Here is a 19,643-nt window from a genome sequence, read left to right as displayed (position 1 = left end):
CTCAAGAGTATGGTCTCAACGTGCATTTATTTACCTAGAAATGTCTCAAGTTTATTCTGATTTATGGCTGAGTAGTACTCCATTGTAGAAAAAATTTCTTTATCCCCACATCTTCTTTATCCATTAATTGGTTGATGGGTATTTGGGCTGTCCCAAAATTTAGCTGCTACAAACTGTGCCTCTATAAACATGGGTGTGTATATATGCTGTGGTATGGTGCTTTTAATTCTTTTAGGAATATACCAACAAGAGGAATAGCTGAGCTGAATGTAACCTTTTGTTTTAGTTGTTTTGAGGAATCTCCACACTGATTTCTGTAGTGGTTGCACCAGTCTGCACTCCCACCAACAGTGGAGAAATGTTCCTTTCCCCCCATAGCCCTGCCAGTATTTGTAAATGGTTGATTTTTTCATAATAGCCCTTCTTTCTGGATTGAGGTGGAATTTCAGCATTGTTTTAATTTGCATCTCTGAAATGACCAGTGATGTTAAACATTTTTTCATTTATTTATTTGTTGTTGCTACTTCTTCATCTGAGAAGTTTCTATTTATTTCCATTTTTATATTGGGTCTTTAAATTTCAGGGGAAGTCTGATTTTTTTTTTTGAGTTCTTTATATATTCTAAATATTAGTCCTTTGTCTGAGGAACAGCTGGCAAATTTTTTCCTCCACACTGTGGGTTGTCTCTTCACTCTGTTGGTAGTTTCTATTGTTGTGTAAAACCTTTTTAAGAAGATGAGATTCCAGTTGCTGATTCTTTGTAATATTTCCCTTGCAGTCTGGGCTTTGTTCATAAAGTCTTTGCCTACACCAGTATCTTCAAGAGTTCTACCTTTTCTATCTTCCAACAAATTTAGCGTTTCTGTCTTAATAGAGCTTTGATCCATTTTGATTTTAATTTAGTGTGTGGTTAAAGATATGGGTCTAGTTTTGATCTTGAGCATGTGTAAAGCCAGTTTTTCTAGCACCATCTATTAAAGGTGTTATCTTTCTTTCTGTGAAGATGTTTGGGTCCTTTGTCAAACATAAGATGGTTGAATATTTCTGCATTTTTGATCTGTTCAACTAATCTTCAGATCTGTTTTCTTGCCAGTACCATGCTGTTTTTATTACAGTAGCTTTGAAGTACAGTTTTGAGTCAGAGATTGTGATGTTCCCTGCCTTGCCTTTGTTGCCCAGAATTGTCTTTACTCTTCTAGGTCTCTTCTGATTTAAAATGAATTTTAAGGGTTTTTTCCCCCTGTAATTCTGTGAGGTATACTGTTCGAGTTTTGATTTGGACTACATTAAATCTGCATAATAATTTTGTAAGTATGGCCATTTTCAATATGTTGGTTCTTCCTACCCAAGAACAAGGGATATCTTTCCATTTTCTGATATCTTCTTCAATGTCCTTTTTCAGAGTACTATAGTATTCAACATAGAGGTCTTTTACTTCCTTTGTTAGATTGTTTCCTAGGTGTTTCATTTTGGGGGATGCTATTGTGAAAGGTGTTGTTTCCCTAATTTCTCTCTCAGTGAGTTTGTTATTTATGTACAGGAAAGCTATTGATTTTTGGGTGTTGACTTTGCATCCAGCTACACTACTGAATTTGGTTATTAAATTTAGTAGTCTTTTGGTGGCATATTTGAGATCTTCTATGTAGAGTATCATGTCATCTGCAAATACTGATAATTTAACTTCTTCCTTTCCTATCATTAGTCTTTTTATTTCTTTCTCTCGTCTAATTGCTCTGGCTAAAGTTTCCAGGACCATACTGAATAAGAGTGGTGATATTGGACATCCTTGCCTTGTTCCTAATTCTTTTCTTTCTTTTTTCTTTTTTTTTTTTTTTTTGGTCTTTTTGAGACAGGGTCTCACTATGCAGTTCAGGCTGGCCTTGAGCTCATTTTGTAGCCCAGGTTGGTCTCGAACTCACAAGGATCCTCCTGCCTCAGCCTCCCAATGCTGGGATTACAGGTGCACACCACCACGCCTGGCTGTTCCTAATTCTAGAGTGAAAGCTTTTAACTTTTGTCCATTTAGTGTGATGTTGGCTGTTGTTTTTTTTTTCATAGGGGGCTTTTATCAGATTGAGATAAAGACTATTCCAATTTTCTGTAAGATTTTTATCATGAATGGGTGTTGGACTTTGTCAAATGATTTTTCTGCACCTATTGAGATGATCAAGTGGTTTTTGTACTTGACTCTGTTAATATAGTTTATTACATTTGTATATTTGCAGATGTCAAACCATCCCTGCATCCCTGGGATGAATCCCACTTGGTCATGGTGTATAACCTTCTTGATGATTTCCTGCCTTCTGTTTGCTAATAGCTTATTGAGGATGTTTGCATTTATGTTCATTATGAAGACTGGCCTGTAGTTCTCTTTTTTGGTTGGATCCTTCTCTGGTTTTAGTATCCAGGGTAATGCTTGCTTCCAGGAATGAATTTGGGAGTATTGATTCCCTTTCAATTTCATTAAAGAGTTTGAGAAGTAGTGGCTTTAGATCTTCTCTAAATTTCTTGTAGAATTCAGCAGTGAATCCTTCAGGGCCTGGACTTTTCTTTGTTGGCAGTTTTTTTATTACTCTTCAATTTCATTGACTGATATTGGTTTATTTAGATTTTTTACCTCTCTTGATTCAGCTTTGGAGTTCATATGTGTCTAAGAATCTGTCCATTTCTTGTATTTTGCATCTTATTAGAATACAGGTTCTCAAAGCAGATATTGATGATCTTCTGGCTTTTGTAGGATCTCTTGTGATTTCACCCTTTCCATTCCTAAGTGCATGGATTTGAGTCTTTTTTTGATAAGGTTGTCTAAGGGTTTGTCAATTTTATTTAATCTTTCAAAGAACCAACTCTTTGATTCATTTATTGTATTGTTCTCTTAGTCCCTGTTGTATTAATTTCTGATCTTTATGATTTTCTCCCTCTTATGAGTTTTGGGCTGGAGTTGCCCTTTTTTTCCTAGAGCCTTGAGTTTCAACATTAAGTTGTTTATTTGAGTTTATTCTGTTTTCCTGATAAAGATATTCACCACTATAAATTTCTCTCATAGGACTGCTTTCATTGTGTGCCGTAAGTTCTGGTATACTGTATTGGCATTATCATTTAATTGTAGAATGTATCTATTTTCTTCTTTTCCACCTTCTCCTCCTCCTCCTCCTTCTTCTTCTTCTTCTTCTTTCTGTTTTTTTGAGACGGAATCTCAGTGTGCAGTTCAGGGTGACCTTGAGTTCACTTTATAGCCCACATTGGCCTCAGACTCACTGCAAAACTCCTGTCTCAGCCTTCTCAGTGCTGGGATTACAGGTGTTTGTCACCATGCATGGCTTTCTAATTTCTTCTTCTTCTCCTTCTTCTCCTTCTTCTTCTCCTTCTTCTTTCTTCTTCTTCCTTCTTCCTTCTTTTTCCTCCTCCTTCTTCTTTCTTCCTTCTTCTTATTTCTTCCTTCTTTTTTCTTTCCTTCTCCTCCTCTTCCTCCTCCTCTTCCTCTTCTTCCTCCTCCTCTTCCTCCTCCTCTTCCTCCTCCTCTTCCTTCTTTTCTTCTTCTTCTTCTTCTTCTTCTTCTTCTTCTTCTTCTTCTTCTTCTTCTTCTTCTTCTTCTTTTCTTCTTCTTCTTCTTCTTCTTCTTCTTTGAACCAGAAGAAGAAAGACACCTTGATGGCATGACAGAAGTCAGTAAGACACTGCCAGTCACAAGCTTAAGGATGCAAAAGTATAAATTTTTCATTTGAGAAAGGATCCTCTGGGCCCCCTGCTCAAGAAAGGCCACCTATAGAGTTGCTGTCCTGAGGTTTATTTCACTGTGGTCTGCCATTCAGGAACTGAGAAACAGCTGCTGCCATAGTCCAAGAGGGTCTGGCTACTGCATATGCCGTCCTAGCCTCGTCTGACATTCTAGAGTATCCAAGGGTAGAAGCTCATTTAAACCAGTGTTTTTTTTTTTTTTTTTTCTCCCAGGGTGTGATTATCTGACTAGAGGAAGCCTCCAGGAAACCTTCATTCCGCTGTCCTCACAGCCATTACCTAGCGCTGGCTCACCTGGGACGGGTTCGGGACGCTGGAGTCAGTGAAAAAGCCTAGAGTCACAGGTTTGGAACGCGAGGTCGCCGGGAACCAAGGGCTGCCCAAGTTTTTGCAACCACTGTCAAGTCTCCGCTTGCTCACAATCTCTAGAAAACAGGACAGGGCAGTCTTCAAGAGTGCCATTTTAAAAGAGGCCCATATTTGTGCAAAGTGACTCTTTTGCAATTTTTCCCAGGGAGTGTTTAGCGAGAATAGGCCACTAGGGGCAGAGTGAGACGCGGAGAGGAGAGAAGAAATGGAAACAATACAGTACTGGCTGGAGAAAGGTGGGTAAGAAACACGGTTAATAGAAGGGGCCACCAGGCATGGGCTCTACTGCCAACCACCTTTTAGGCCTCAAGTAACGTACCAACACCGAAACCTTTCCTTATGCCCAGGAAAAGATCAAAAGGATGATAAACTGGCCGTACAGAGAATCAAGACACGGTTAACACGGTCAATAGAACACCTGGAGAGAAGCACTCTCAAGCAAGCGTTGCCTTGCTTAGAAGCAATGCTGTATGTGCGAATGGTTACACGCTCTATGCAGACTTTTTCAGTAAACTTTGTTTGTGGACTTGTAAGGAAGTATATCCAATCACCGTATAGCAGAAAGTGAGTGCATACAAGGTCAGGTTTTTTTTTTTTTTTTTTTTTTTCTCTCTCTCTCTTGTGTTTTTGAAACAGGGTCTCACTATGCAGTTCAGGCTAGCCTTGAGCTCACTTTGTAGCACAGGCTGTTCTCAAACTCGAAACGACCCTCCTGCCTCAGCCTCCCGAGTGCTGGGATTACAGGCGTGCGCCACCGTGCCTGGCATTTGTGTGTATAGCTCAATCCCTGGATCCTCAAAACAACTTGACTTGGTTTTTCTTTCAGCTGCAGAATGTTCTTTTGAACCAGTCCCAACTCTGCCCAGATATGGGCCCCCTACCCAGCCCTTCATGGTATTCTTGACGAAAAAGTTACTTCCTCGCTCAGCAGTACACAGACACATCTTCAGGTCATTTTCTGTAAAGGCTTTTTTTTAAAACGTCGTTTCCTGGTGTCTCCTTACAAACATCTAAAGTTTAGTATCTTAAATCAACTCAGTACATTTTCTTTTCCTCTTCCCAGAGTAAAATATCCCACAACCATTCCATATTTATTCTTAAACCATTGTAGGTACTCAATTCATTATTTTGTTTTTTTGTTGTTGTTTTCTGGTACTGGGAATCAAACTTACGACCTTGCGCTTGGCAGGCAGGCGCTGTGCCGCTGAGCTAAACCCCCAGCCCTTCAGTTCGTTATTTTGAAAACTTGAGTTAAGGAATGAATGGTCTCTGCCTTTCTTATATGAGCTACATACCACAAGGTGAGTGAACAGTTGACAAGGGTGGGTTTCTGTTTAGAGAAGTGTTTCACTAACGGGTAGGAAAGAATAATAGAATGCGCTCTTGGGTGATGATGATGATTGTCAATGCTGCCAACGTGACAAAGTAGAGGTGACCTGATGTTACGCGACCAAATATATAGTGCCACTCATGATATAATCTTGACACAATATGAACCTGAGTCTGATTAAACTTCTAGATCTAACTTCCAGGAAATACAGGGCCATAATATCTACAGGAATGCAATAAAAAAAAAGAGACTTTGGGGAAAGCTACAAGACAACCAAGATTCATAAAAGAATTTCAAGAAAAGGGGGGGCACCTACGGGCTAAAAGAGATTTGGAGTCATGCCAACCACTTGCAACATCTGACCTTTATTTTGATCAGGTACAAACAAATATGCTATAAAAATTTATGAAAAGTAGGATAATGTGGACGTTGACTTTCTTTTATGGTACTAAGGAGTTATTTTTGAAGTAGGTATTGTGGTTATTTATTTTTTAAAAGAATCTTTATCTTTTGAGATATACACTGAAATACATATGGATGAAGTCTATGGTATCTTGGATTTCCTTCAAAATAATCCATGGGCTCCTGGGTGGGAGAGCAAATAATACAAGATTGGCTGTGAATAGATAATTGTTTAAACTGAGTGATAAGTAGATAGGAGTTCATTAGACTGTTTACTTTTGCATAAGATTAAACTTTTTTTTTTGAGACAGGGTCTTGCTATGTGGTCTAGGCTGTCCTTGAACTCACAGCCTCCTGCCTCAAGCCCCCCAAATGCTGGGATTACAGGTGTGTGCCACCACACCCAGCCTGATTAAAATTTCTACAAGTTAAAGACAAAAGAATCATAAAGTAGCCACTGGAGGAATGGACATGATATGTAACTTCTCAATCTTAACAGCGGTAAAAGATGAGTAAAACAATCAATTGAATTAGGCTGGAGAAGGGAAGATGGGGACACTTTAAGGAGAAAACACAAAATTAGATGGCAGAAATATATTCAAATATGCCAATCATAATAAATAAAAATAGATTAAATTCATCTATTAAAAGACATTGGGTTAAAAAGAAACAATGTAGCTATATACTTTTTACGAGAGAAAGTTCTAAAAAATTAAAAAACCAAAATGAGCTACCATTTCCTACAATAATTATACTGTAACAGAAATTATGTCCAACAATTCAGTATGTGTAAGAACGGAAATGAATGGAACAGAATTAGCAGCAAAGTGATCCCCGGCAATCTTGGCAAGAAAACTTCCCTTGCTGCAGGGAGCGCCAAAGGCAGGCTGCGCGGAGATGAGCGGCGAATGGACGGGGAAGAAGCACAAAGGAAGAGGCGGGAGCTGAAGAAGCAAGTGGAGGGAACCCATCTTCAGTTAGGGGGGATGTTACTCAGCATCAATTGACGCTGAAGAAGCCAGAAGAAAGGGTGAAGTAAATGGGGGAGACAGAAAAAACCATTCCTGGGCAGGGGAGAAGATGGTGATACCCTGGCCCCCATGGGAATATTAGTAGCAGACAAGAAAACATTTTCTATTTTATTTTATTTCTAATTTATTAATTTGGCATTACACAAACAATACATGAATGCATATTCGAAAACATCAAACATTACACTTAAAGCTAATGCATACCACCAAACTACTGTTAACAGTTTGGTTAGTATCTTTCAGACTTTCTCTATATTTATACAGTACATGAATAGTACTGGTAGGAGTCTATCATACAGTATTTGTGTGTTTGTGTGTGAATGTGTGGCACATATTTAACATCAATGGTATATGTATTACATGTATTGCCCTTCAGTTTTCCCCAGACCTTTTAACAAACTTAATCTTGTATCCTAGACCTCTGTCCATTTCTTTTATATATATATATACTTTTTTTTTTTTTTTTTTAGGTACCAGGAATTGAACTCAAGACCTTGCACTTGCCAGGCAGGTGCTGTGCCACTGAGCTTTATCTCTAGCCCGACATCTTTCATTTCTGTACATGTAGGACACATCTGTTTTCACTGATACTTAATATAATGTATACCACATTCCATTTTTTTTTTTTTTTTGATGAGTTATTTTGGTTTTTCCAGTTTTATACGATAACTAGCAAAGGTACAAATGACATCATTATACAAGCTACCTTGTGAACTCACATGTGTTTTTTAGGGTATAAATTAAAAATTGGAATTGTTGGGTCACAACAATTTTGATGGGTATTACCCAATTGCTTTTAAAAGTGGCAGTGCCAACTTGTGCACTCACCAACAATGTGAGATTAGTGGTTTCCCACATACTTGCCTGCTTGTGCTGTCTATATATAGATGGGTATATATCTATCTTAATTTTTTTTACTAATTTGCCTGTTGGATCTGCATTTCTTGGGTTTTCACGTTTTCCTTATTTTGCAGAAGTTCAGCGTCTCTTATTTGTAAAACTTTTGCTTATGAAAGCATTTTCATAGTTTTCAATTTCTAACAGGAGTATGTGACCCTAAAGTAGATGATTCCCTGCTAATTTAGCTGGAGTTAATTTTTGTAAGAGAGCTAAACTTGTTTTTTCCTAAATGTTATGTTCTCTCAATACTATTTGTTGACTAATTCTTTCCCTGCTGATTTGAAATATCACACTTATCATTACTCAGTATTTATTTCTTATTTCTATGAGACATTTATTTTTGGCATCAGGCACCTGAGTGATTCTTAACTCAGTTCATTGAATGGTAGCTGCTTTTATCAGTCAAGATGAATGTGTTATGATACAATAGAACTTACCACACACAAACCCTACTTTAGATTCAAATCAGTTCCATTATCTACAAATTTAAGAGCAAGAAAAAAATGTGTAAACTTTTCTCTCCGATGAGTCTTTTTTAGGGGACAACTTACAGGCTCAAGGTAAGGGTGGGAACCTTTCTACAGTTCCCCCATTTCTAAAAATGTTACTGATGTTAAAGCTTTTTGGTGATTTAAAGTTGTTTCTGGGCAATGGCAAAAAGTTTCACATGACATTGCAATGATTTATATGAACCTTTCATTTAACCAATGATATAAGGTCCACAAACTATGACATTTGCTCTGAATAAAAAATATGGCACTTGTTTTTACTTTGACACTGAACTTTGAGCTCCTGGAGAGCACAAATCATATCCTAGTCACCTTTCTGTCCCCTAAGAGATACAGTACAGGTAATAGCATCTAGACTTAAATAGAATGCATTTCAACAGTATTTCTATAAAATAAAAAACAAACCTGAATTTCTCCAAGACTTCTATTTGGGGGTTTTATAATTCTGTATTATTGCCACCTGATCAAGTGATATATATTTGTATGTTTTATTTTTTAGCAGGAAAACTGGAACTAGTCCCTGACCTGATATTACATTGTGCCATAGGGTAGGAGAACATCTGTGGACTTCCTCAGGTCTGATCTATCTATAGATGCGTTGCTTGCCTGTGAAATGACAGCAAGAAGTGTGATATGGAAAAATTTTGTAGTGAGCCTGAGTATTTTGCAGCTGTTACACGAAAATACTGCAGGTATGTGAAAGACTGAAATGAAAAAAACATCAACTTTTTTCATGGGAAAGTTGAAGTGTGGCATTTGCCTCTTAAAATTCAGTTATTTTTCTAAGTCAGCACACCTTCTTCCCTCTTTCAAAGGGGTAACGATGGCTTCTGTAGGCAGCATCTTAGTTTGCAAACTTAATCTAGTTCTGTGACAGTAGGCAGTGGGGAAATTCCCCAAACTGCCCTTCTTGTACAGTGCTTCCCTCTAGCATTTTCATCTCTGAACATAGCACATCATACCAATTTTACCACACTAGGAAAATGGTTACACAGTACTTGTATAGTACAAAGGGAATGCATGCATTTAAAAGGTTGCGGTGTAGACATTCTGTGCCCTAATACAGAAATAGGAGACAGGGATGTATTCTGGAATTTCAAAATGGGGTAAATAGGTACAAACATAAACCACAAAATAATGAACAATTGGTATTGCTAGAAAATAGATTAGGAAGCTTGAGGTATGAAGTGGGAGAAAAGGTCCAGTTTTGCATAAGCAGGAGATTATATTCAGAAGAAAGCAGCTGCTGGATTGACTTAAAAAGAATGAAAAGCTGAGTGTGAACTATTCCTGACAGTAACTTGCAGTGGGGCCAGTACTTGTATTACCCTTTCCAGAGAGCAAGGAACAGCTTTTAGGGAAAACCTTTAGAATCACGGTAATTTTAGTCACTATAAAAGGATTACATTTAATTTCACTTTTAGGGCTGAATTTACAGAGGCATAAAGTGACCAGAGCTCCTTGATTTCCTCCATCCTTCGGTTAATTTCTTGCAATTCCTTTAATAACAAAGACTTTCAATTTCAGATACATGACTGTTACACATAAAAGGCAACTCTAACTTCAAAGTATGAGAATTGGGTTCTTTTGATTTTTCTTGAGGGGTCAAGAAAGCAGGGCATCTTATATGGAAAATGAAATATTTATTGGAAAATGGTACAGAAAGACCTAAGAAAAACTTCACATGCTTAACAAAATTGCCTTTGTCTTTTCTGGATTGTTGTCATCCAGCCAAATCACTTCTGTTTCCAGTTTCAGCCCTCCAGTCTATTCCTGTCTGCCACTGCGATTGAGCATAACATCTCATTACTTAATATATAATATAAATCACTGCTTTCTGAGGTGGGCCAGTCATTATATCTGTATGCTATATAATTCTGTGGCTGTCTTAATGAGCCTTGTTTATGCCCTCTTTTACCTTCCAGTGCTATTTTCCTTGCACCTGAAATGCTCTTCCAGTTGGCTAGTTATAACCTTCAAAACACAGATGTCACCTTTCAGATAGCTACCCAACAAAGCTATCTTTGATTGTATTTTCTATTGCATTGCATTAGTTGGCTTGTCTATATCCTTAAATTGCCTATCTCGAGAATTGGACTTTGTCACTGTAACAGGATTACTGAAGAGAATTTAATCATGCCATAAAGAACTTGCTGCTGGGCTTTATTTAATTTTAAAGTGACCAAATGCTTAATCCTCCCAACTCCTTACATTTTTATTTTTGGGGGAGTGGCAACCTGTAAATATTACATATATTGGAACTACCTAAAATGAACTTTCTTTGGGGAAAGCTAGGTTTAAAAATTATACACACATTACAGTAGCATAACTCTATGATTTTCTGGTTGGCTCAATTAAACCATCAGCAAGCTTGTGTAGCACCCTGGACTACAGGAATTGTACTGAGAAAATTAATGACATTTAAGATTGTGCCCCCCAAATTAATATCCTATTTGAAGCAACAGACCCTGTAACTCCAAGACAAAGTGGAAACTAAGACCCTGAAAGGACTAACCTATTGGGGAAGTGCTTGACCTTTCCAGATATAAACGTAATAGCTTTTCCACCTTCAAGTTTGCTCCTGACTGGGGGCTGGGGATTTAGCTCAGTGGCAAAGCGCCTGCCTGGCAAGCGCAAGGTCGTGAGTTCGGTTCCCGGTACCAGAAAAAAACCAAAAAAAAAAAAAAAAAAAAGTTTGCTCCTGACTTTGGAGTACGAGGTGTGCCTCATGGGACTAGTTTTTGATGTAAATACACATTTTCGTGTGTCGGGGGGCACAGGACAGCAGATACAGGGTGTCTGAACTCTAGGGGAAGGAGAGGATAAGCAGAGAACAAGCACAATTAACTGCGTTTTTGGAGCGCTGCACCATGAGCTTTGTGTCATTAAACTGAAAAGTTTATTAATAGTTAAGGCTTTAATATATATTGCCAAATTATTTTCTGGAGAACACAGGAAAACCTGCCTTAATACATTAAGCCCTGTTATTTAAAAGACACATAACTATTTGTTAAAAATACTAATTGCATTTCTTAGGTTACTACAGATTGAGCTCTTAAAAACCATTCTTTCAACTATTTTCTCATTGTATTTTTAAAATATGTAAATAACAGTAATTACTATTAGTTATCATTTTAAACCTTGACCAGTATTAATCTCTTTCTTGGTGAGTATTGTATTTATGAAGTGTTTTTCTATCTCCAGAGTCAAAATCTCTCGTTTTCACAGAAATTATACCACTCTTTTTGCTGCTGAGAATTAAAGAGAGGGCCTTGAGAATATGGGCAATACTCTACCACTGAGTCTTGCAACCCCTCTTGCAACATTAGTTTTTCTTTGCCTGTATCAACTATCACGTTGGTAGGACTGGAAAGGCGTACCTAGGAATCTGATATCACATCATTCCATCAACAAAGTTTCACATTGTCTTCTCTATGGTGGTTCTAGAATTCTCAAACCACATCCTTAGGGTTATTTTAGCCTATACAGTACATTTAGTTCTTTTAAATATTTCTAATGTTATTAAAATTTTGTTCAGTGAACAATATATCCTGCAGCATAACTAGCATATAAAATATTTGATAATCCAATGTACAACTCAGTTTTATGCCTTTTGTTTTATGGTTAATCTCATTTAAGATTTACTTCAAAAAGATAAAGAACACTTACCCCTCTTTTACATGAAGAGGTAATTATTATTATTTCTCATTAACTCTTGATTAGCTAGCTGGCTACAGGTACAGCACATGTTAATTCTACAGGCACCTTTCTGAATTCAAGTAAAAGTTTTGGTAGACAAGGATTTCCTACTTACATCATTAACATATATGAATATTGAGTATAAATATTGCTCACCATTCTTGCATTCTTTAAATTATTTTACTTTGAAAATTTAAGGACTATTACTGTCATTAATAACATAGGTTTTTAAGGAGTATTTTGAACTGTGAAAATACAAATCTAGTCAAATTTTGAACACATATAGAGCCAAATATTTCAACAAAACTGCAGTTTAATTTCAGAAAATGTGTTAAAATATATTTATACATCAATTTCTGACATACACTTAATGTGTTAGTATACACAAAATGATGCTTTCTCTTGAAACTGTATTTATGAAATGTACATTTTAATTTAAATATTCAGTATACACTGCACTTAATCTGCATGTTGCATTTATTAAATACATTAAAATCTGCAATGTAACAAAACGTTTTCTGCATACGAAATTCAAAACACCATTTTAAATGAACAAAAGATGGCTCACTTCATTTTTGTTTTTGTACAACTAGTGTATTGCACACTAGCTCAGCTCCACCATACTACCTGTTCGTTTTTTTATTTGACATTGTTCACAGACTAGTACATATTACAATAAGAGTGCTGGATAAAAACATGAGGTACGAAAGTGGTTCAAAGATTATAGGTCATGCAGATCATGCTAGACGCAAAGAAAATTGTGACCAAGAAAAACACTAAATAAAAATACATAAAGAATGTGCATTATATATATAAAAAAAAAAAACAAAACCCAAAACTCCATTACACAGCTTTGCTTCTTTGGTTACAAAGTAGGTTGAACAATTTCACAGCTTTTTATTCCCACCTGGAAAAAAAAACTCATACGAAATGTTGAAAAGCAGAGGAATCGTGGCAATTTCTCTATTAGAAAGTAGAAACAAATGAACAAAGTTTTCTTCATCAAAATAGCCCGATTATTTATTATATCACAATAACTGGTGACTACCTGTACAGTTGCACTATGTTCTTCATACTTACACTATACAAAATTTACATTCAAGCTGGGTCTTTACTACTGAAAATAAATACCAAAGGTAAATTGCCATTAGTGTTAGAAATATGCCAGGATTCTTTTGTTCAATTATTGCCTAAACGTTTTATCTATTAAACGCAATCCTGTCTTTTAATTCCTTTACTGATACTTATAATTATCCAAAAAAATTAAAAAAAGTTCTGTGACATTGTTCATGTACATTATGAAAATAGCAGCCCTGTAATAAATAAAACACAAATAAATGAAAACTTATGTAGGCAAATGTTACTGATACTGAAAGAAAAGTGGCTCTTTAGATGAACTGTTATTTATATGATGAAGAAGGCTCAAGGTAAATCCACGGGTAATAGGAAACATGGGAGAGCCACCCAAATGCTTACAGACCCCACTCATGTGCACCAGGAAAAATGCAGACTTCGCTTGCTTTAGTAAACCCCATCTATTATTCTCCTTGTGTACTGATGACAGAGAACTGGACATCAACAGTGCTGCATGACATTTTAGAGGAAAAGCTCTTGTAGAATGATTGTCTAATACTGAAAAGGCCAAACACACAACCGAAGCATGGCTACTTGCTTTTGTATAAAGTGGAGGAAAAGAATACCAGTGGCACACAAGGATAGATTGCTTTCGGTGTTTTTCCTTAATGAGGCTTAAGAAAGCTTTATGCAGAGGAGACATTCGGCTGCTGTGGAGGTTGCGTTGGCTGCGGAGGCTGTGCTATCACTGCTTGCTGTTGAGAAGTGCTACCAGGATTGGCCTGTTGGGCTGGGAGTTGGGATAATTGATCATTGTTTGAAAGAGATTTTAACAGTGCATTTTCACGTTCAAGTAAAGAGTTTCTTTCAACTAATTCTTTTATCTGTTCCTTTAGAACTTCCACTTCTTCTCTTACTGCATACATCAAATGGCTTTTCACCAGATCCTGTGAAAAACAAAATTAGGAATGTCAAAGTGAATGAAAGGGAAAGGTTGAGATACTTGATTATAGCCCACTTGTTGCCTTATAAACACAAGGTGTGCTTACATTACATTTTTTGCTCTTGTTTTTAATGTTTCTGCTGCAGATGGGTGGGAAAAAAAAATCTAGTTTCTACCTATAGCAGCAAGTTCAGAATTTTCAAAGTTTAAAATGATTTCCCCAAAATATTTCCTCCCTAAATGACCAATTATAAACTTAGAATTAGCTCTAGACATAGTGGATGCCTGTAATCCTAGCTACTTGAGAGAGTAACATGGGAGTCGGGGGAATCAGAAGTTCGAGACCAGCCTGGGCAGTGTAGCAGTCTAATAAAGTTTAAACTTAGAATTAAAAATAATAAAAGCTTAAAAGAACATTCTTAGATGTTATAACAAGAGAACATAGCAATGACATTGTAATATTCCAGTGGAAAGCTATGCGGTAATAAAACTAGTCATAGCTTAATTTTGGAGATAAAATGAACTGTACCTTTTAACTTTAAAGTCTGGCTTATTTTTTCCATAGTCTGAGTCTGAAAGTGCTTATTTATAGCTTACCTATACTTTAAATAACCTTAAATCAACATTTTATATAATATAAACAAAATTTTTTTTGTTGTTTGTTTTTGTTTTTTTTCCCAGTACCGGGAATCAAACTCAAAACCTCACACTTGCCAGGCAGGGGCTGTGTCACTGAGCTAAATCCCCAGCCCTCTAAACAAAATATTTTTAAGGGAACAAAAAAATTGATAGCAATAGCAGAAACCAGACCAGAAACAATCCTAATGATCAGAGCTCAGTGAGACAGCACCTATAATGACCAGAGGATGCTAATGCTCTGCTGACAATATACTACTTTAATCACGCATGGCTCCTCCAATAGCCCTTTGTCAATGGCAATGCATGAAGTGTGAGACATTCAAATGGGATAAGTATTTATTCAAATGATACTTCTGGACTAAAAGTTCTCAACGGTCTAGGCACCTCTGACTGAAACTTATCATCAAAAAATATAATCTGGCTAACTCTGTTTAAGTAATTAGGCATTTGCTAGTTAGAACTGATATAAACAGTGTTTCATACAACCAACAGTCTGTGAAATGAGAGGACTATAAATTTGTACTTACCATTGCTTGTTCAATTTTGTTGTCAATGGCTACACCACCTCCCCCAGATGCACTGGAAAAAATTAGAATATTTAATTAAGTTACTCTAAAAACATTTAATCTGTCTTCCAACTCAAAAATAATGCAGAATTTGTGTTTCACTTAAAAACAAATATGATAATTTGAAATAGCTTATTAAGTCTATTATCACAGTTTCAGTACTCAGAGCTCTAATGTTTAAACAGATGACTTCTAAAAATTTTTGTAGGTTCAACATTTATAATTTGCCTGTGACAGACATATGTATGCTACTTTAAAAGTAACCCTAAGTTTTATTCAGGTGTCCTTCCTTTAGTAGTCTGAAAAAGATACATTTTGAATGAGCAGTACCCTCTCATTTTTTAAAGTTCATTAAACAACTACACATTTGATTTGCCTTTCATGTAGAAATCCTAGTGATTACTTCATTACAACTCAGATGACTTCTCTTTTACATATTTCACATTTTAACATCTGATTTATAGAAATGGCTTCTAAAAACAATTCAAAGGTCTTTTGGCAGGGCTTATTAACAAGGAGATATTCTGGGAGACTGACATGCTTTGATTATAGATTACTTGCTGACAAAAATCACGTAATAAGGCTTTTGGCTTAGACTAATTTTTCCTGAAAATAACTGAAAGTTGTCATTCAGTAAGAATGTCCCAGATTTAAGTATCAAGTTAGTATTTGTATGATATCAGAAAGTTGAGTACATAACTGGTGGTTTATGTATTCTGCCATGTATTGAATAGTAAGAGTAAGTAACCAAGAATCTATGGCCTCTTGTTGAGTTTTTATAGATTGTGAAAAACAGAACTAGGGTGGTTTTTTTTTTTTTTTTTTTTTTTAATTAGTCTCGCAAAGGAAAACCTGCTATTTTACTATTTTAATAGAGGAAGACCTTCAATGTTAGACAAGTCTTAGAAATACCCTGGTCAATGTAGTAGTGCCTTTTAGATTGTAATCCAAGTAGGCCTGCCTACAGTCCTAATTCTGCTATTCACGAACATGACCACCAGCCAATCACCACTTTAACTTCCCTAAATCTTTGTTCCCTCTTCTGTAAAATGAGCAGGTTGGTGTTGACTCTGCAGTTAAAATTTCACTTCTAAATTTTTCTGAGCATTAATCACCTAATTATACTATATTACTTTAGTTTTTCTTGTTGATATTTCTAAGATGAAAACGGATTCTGTATACCTAAAAATGGGAAAGAATACACAAATCATTAACAAATACTTTATATGTTGGGCCTTAATGCTTGTACAGCGCTTGCTTTGGCAGCACATTTACTAAAATTGCTTGTGAAGAGCTGGGCAAAGACTACATTAACTATAAATTATAGGACAACTATAAAAAATGTAAGGCTTTAGTGTAAAGTTTCGTACCAGAATCCATGTTCACCAAAATATCAACTGCACTTTGGCCAAAAAAATGATACACAATTACATTAGCATTTGCTTGAGAATGCTATATTATACTTTCTGTATTTTTATTTCTACCAGGAAAAACTGAATTACTCTTCAATGCAATCTATTCCTTCAATACATATGGATTAAAGAGAATATATTGTTAATATGTTTTATATATTAACCAGCAAGTGGGGAAAAAAACTAAGAAAACAAAAATTAGCAAGTTTCTAATTCCTTCCTCTACCTAAGGAATAATTAAAAGGTGATTCCTTGAATGTTGATTTGAATATATGTACCCTTAAAAGGTACTAATATTTCAAATCTGTTGAGCATTGTACTCTCACAAACTACACTGGTCATACATATAATTACTATCATTACAGTAACCCCTGATCATTTTGAAGCCTCTTATTCAACAATTCAATAATCCAGCAGTGGTCAAAAACTACAGCAGCACGTGCAAGTCACTTGGGAGTCTGGTGAAAACAGATTGCTAGGCTCCACCGCAGAGTTTCTGATTCAGTAGGTATGAAATGGGCCCCAGGAATATGTATTTTTAACAAGTTCCCAGGTGCTGCTGCCTGACCATTAATTGAGAATCATTGGCATACAGAGATGAAAGCCAAAGGAGAAAACATACTCCATCCCCCGCAAAAAAATCCCCTCTAATTTTATTTTTAAAACTGCTTAGCTTGGTATATTGTATTATTGTTTTACATAAGTATTTGCAATCTGTGGAACAGTCGCTCTGTTCCCTCCCTCAGGTTTCCTTGACTTTGCAGGAACTGCTCCCTCTGCTGGAGATGATCACAGTTCCAAGTCTTGTCCCTACATTTCAGCCCCTCTCCCCAGTGTCATTTCTCCTGCCACACCTTCTGATTTCCTAAGGTACAGTCAAATTCGTCCGTCCCTCCTGTGCTCCACCAATATTCATGGTTTTATTTTTTAACAGCACAGTAACACAGAATAGCAAATTCTGGCTCCTCCATATACTTATTGGGTGAATACAGTGGTACTTCAATTGCGGAATAAATTCTATGACCAGACTGCAAAAAGAACTTCATGAACCGATGTACCTCAGTTTAGGGAAATTATTTAACATTTGTAGTCCTCAGTTGTTTCACCTAAAATAAGGTTTATATCCTCTAATTCATAAAACTACTGTGAAGATTAAATGAGTTTCTATAATATTTAGCATAGTTCCCGGCACATTGAACACTCAATACGTGGTAGTGATTATTTTTACCATTTTAATGCTAACACTGTTGATTCAACAAGATCGAACTTCTTGAGGGATGATCCGTGTCTTCACTTTTGTAAAGAAGTGAACAGTGTCTGATACGTAAGAGCTAACAAGCATACCATTTAAATGTGATACTAATAATTAAATGTGAAACAATGGTTAATACTAGGAAGCAATTACATTTTTAAAAATTCAGATTCGTCAGCAGTTTTGAAAGTACAAGTTCTAGATCAGAAGCACCAGTGTCACTTGGAATTTGCTAGAGACAGAAATATCTGGACACTCCCTAGATCCATGGACACTCCTGGGATGGCAACAGGTGGTGCCTTTTAATAACCTTTCCAGATGATTTGGACAGAAACTAAGGTTTGAGAATCACTGCTTTACATAGTCAGGTTTATAGTATTTGGTATCCTTAAGTAAGTAAGAGTGTAGTTTTGATTTCAAGATCTTACAAAAGGCTTTAAAATTACTATTTCAATGAGGGCAGAAAGGTGTTTTCTATGGTGTTCAAAGTAATTAGTGATTTGGCTCTGTTTCAAAATAAGATCACTGAAACAGAATAAATGATTTTCCTTCAATTTTCCTTCTTTCACCTAATGTTACCTTGTTTTCTTTTTAATTACTGCATTTATCACATCAAGTTTTAATGGATAACTTTCTCAACTTAAGCTTTTTTAGTCTTCCCAAAGTGGAAGACTAAAGATACACACTTATACATAATTAGGTACTCCAAAAAGGTAGTGCTAAGAATAAACCAGCCCGGCACTGTGGCACACACACGTAATCCCAACTACTCAGAGGGCTGACACAGGAGGATCTTAAGTTCAAGGCCAGCCTGGAATACCTGTCAAGACCCTGTCAAAGAGGGGTTGGGGAAGGATGGGATGTAGCTCAGTGGTACAGTGGCTGCTAGCACTGTGTTCAATACTCAGAACCATAGAATAACAAACAAAAATCCAAAAACTATACACTTTAGATTAAGGGGTATATATGTATATATATATATATATATATAGCCTCAAGCGGAAATAAGTCTATTTTAAATCCAGTGCTAAAATTACTGGCATAGAAGTACGGGGAAAATGATGAGCTTAAATTCTCTTCTTTAAAATTACTATTATGGTAAACTACAAGTGCTAAGAAAGTCGAAGGTTAATTTTTAAAGAGAAACTTTCTGTTTATTATGGACTATTAGAATAAAATTAAACCTTGATTAGCATTTTCAGATAAATAGAGAATTGTAGCTATGGAAGGAACAGAAATATAGAGCTATGGAAAGGAAGACAGTAAAAATATTATTTTCTATATGATACATTTTTATTTTCTGGCACTGCCCCCAAAATAACCAAGTGAGCTTGAATTTAGTATTTAAAATAAACCAATCACAATCATACACATAGGAAAAGCAAAACTCATAGTACCAACGCAGTAGTAAGACAGGTTGGCTTTTCATGATGTTCTTATGCAAACTTTTTTATTTGTAGTGATATGGGCAGCTACCTCACAGCTAGCAGTCCAAATGTCTTTTCTTTTTCCCAATGGACATTTTTTAACTACTCTGTCTTCTGTCCTCCCCTCCATATAAATGCTAATTAACAAAGTACAGGAAAATATAAATGAATGACTGTCCCCTTTATGGCAGGTATACACTATGTTCCTGAGACTTTACAACAGGATTGGGAAACAGTTTTATTTTACAAAGGAGCAAACTGAGGCCAATGCTGAGAACAAGATTCTAACCCAGACCTAATGTGAAACACCCACCTTTTCTTCCATAACAGTATGACTGTGAAAACAAAAAGT

The 19,643-nt window shown here is 36.2% G+C and overlaps 1 protein-coding gene across 1 annotated transcript in view; it reads right to left on the bottom strand.

Annotated features, from left to right (window-relative positions):
- Positions 1-12,273: 12,273 nt before the first annotated feature.
- The window catches only part of Tsc22d2 (TSC22 domain family, member 2), a gene marked incomplete at its 5' end in the record, with an annotated part of 38,817 nt that continues 31,447 nt past the window's right edge, over positions 12,274-19,643 (bottom strand). Inside the window, 2 exon segments of the mRNA XM_013518634.1 lie at positions 12,274-13,999; positions 15,162-15,213. Of these exon segments, the coding sequence (XP_013374088.1) occupies positions 13,739-13,999; positions 15,162-15,213 (313 nt within the window).

Source organism: Chinchilla lanigera, unplaced genomic scaffold (assembly GCF_000276665.1).
Source record: "Chinchilla lanigera isolate Chin_1 unplaced genomic scaffold, ChiLan1.0 scaffold00047, whole genome shotgun sequence".
NCBI classification, from domain to species: domain Eukaryota; kingdom Metazoa; phylum Chordata; class Mammalia; order Rodentia; family Chinchillidae; genus Chinchilla; species Chinchilla lanigera.
The sequence above is the reverse complement of the archived record's forward strand: the minus strand, read 5'-3'. Positions and strand labels throughout refer to the sequence as shown.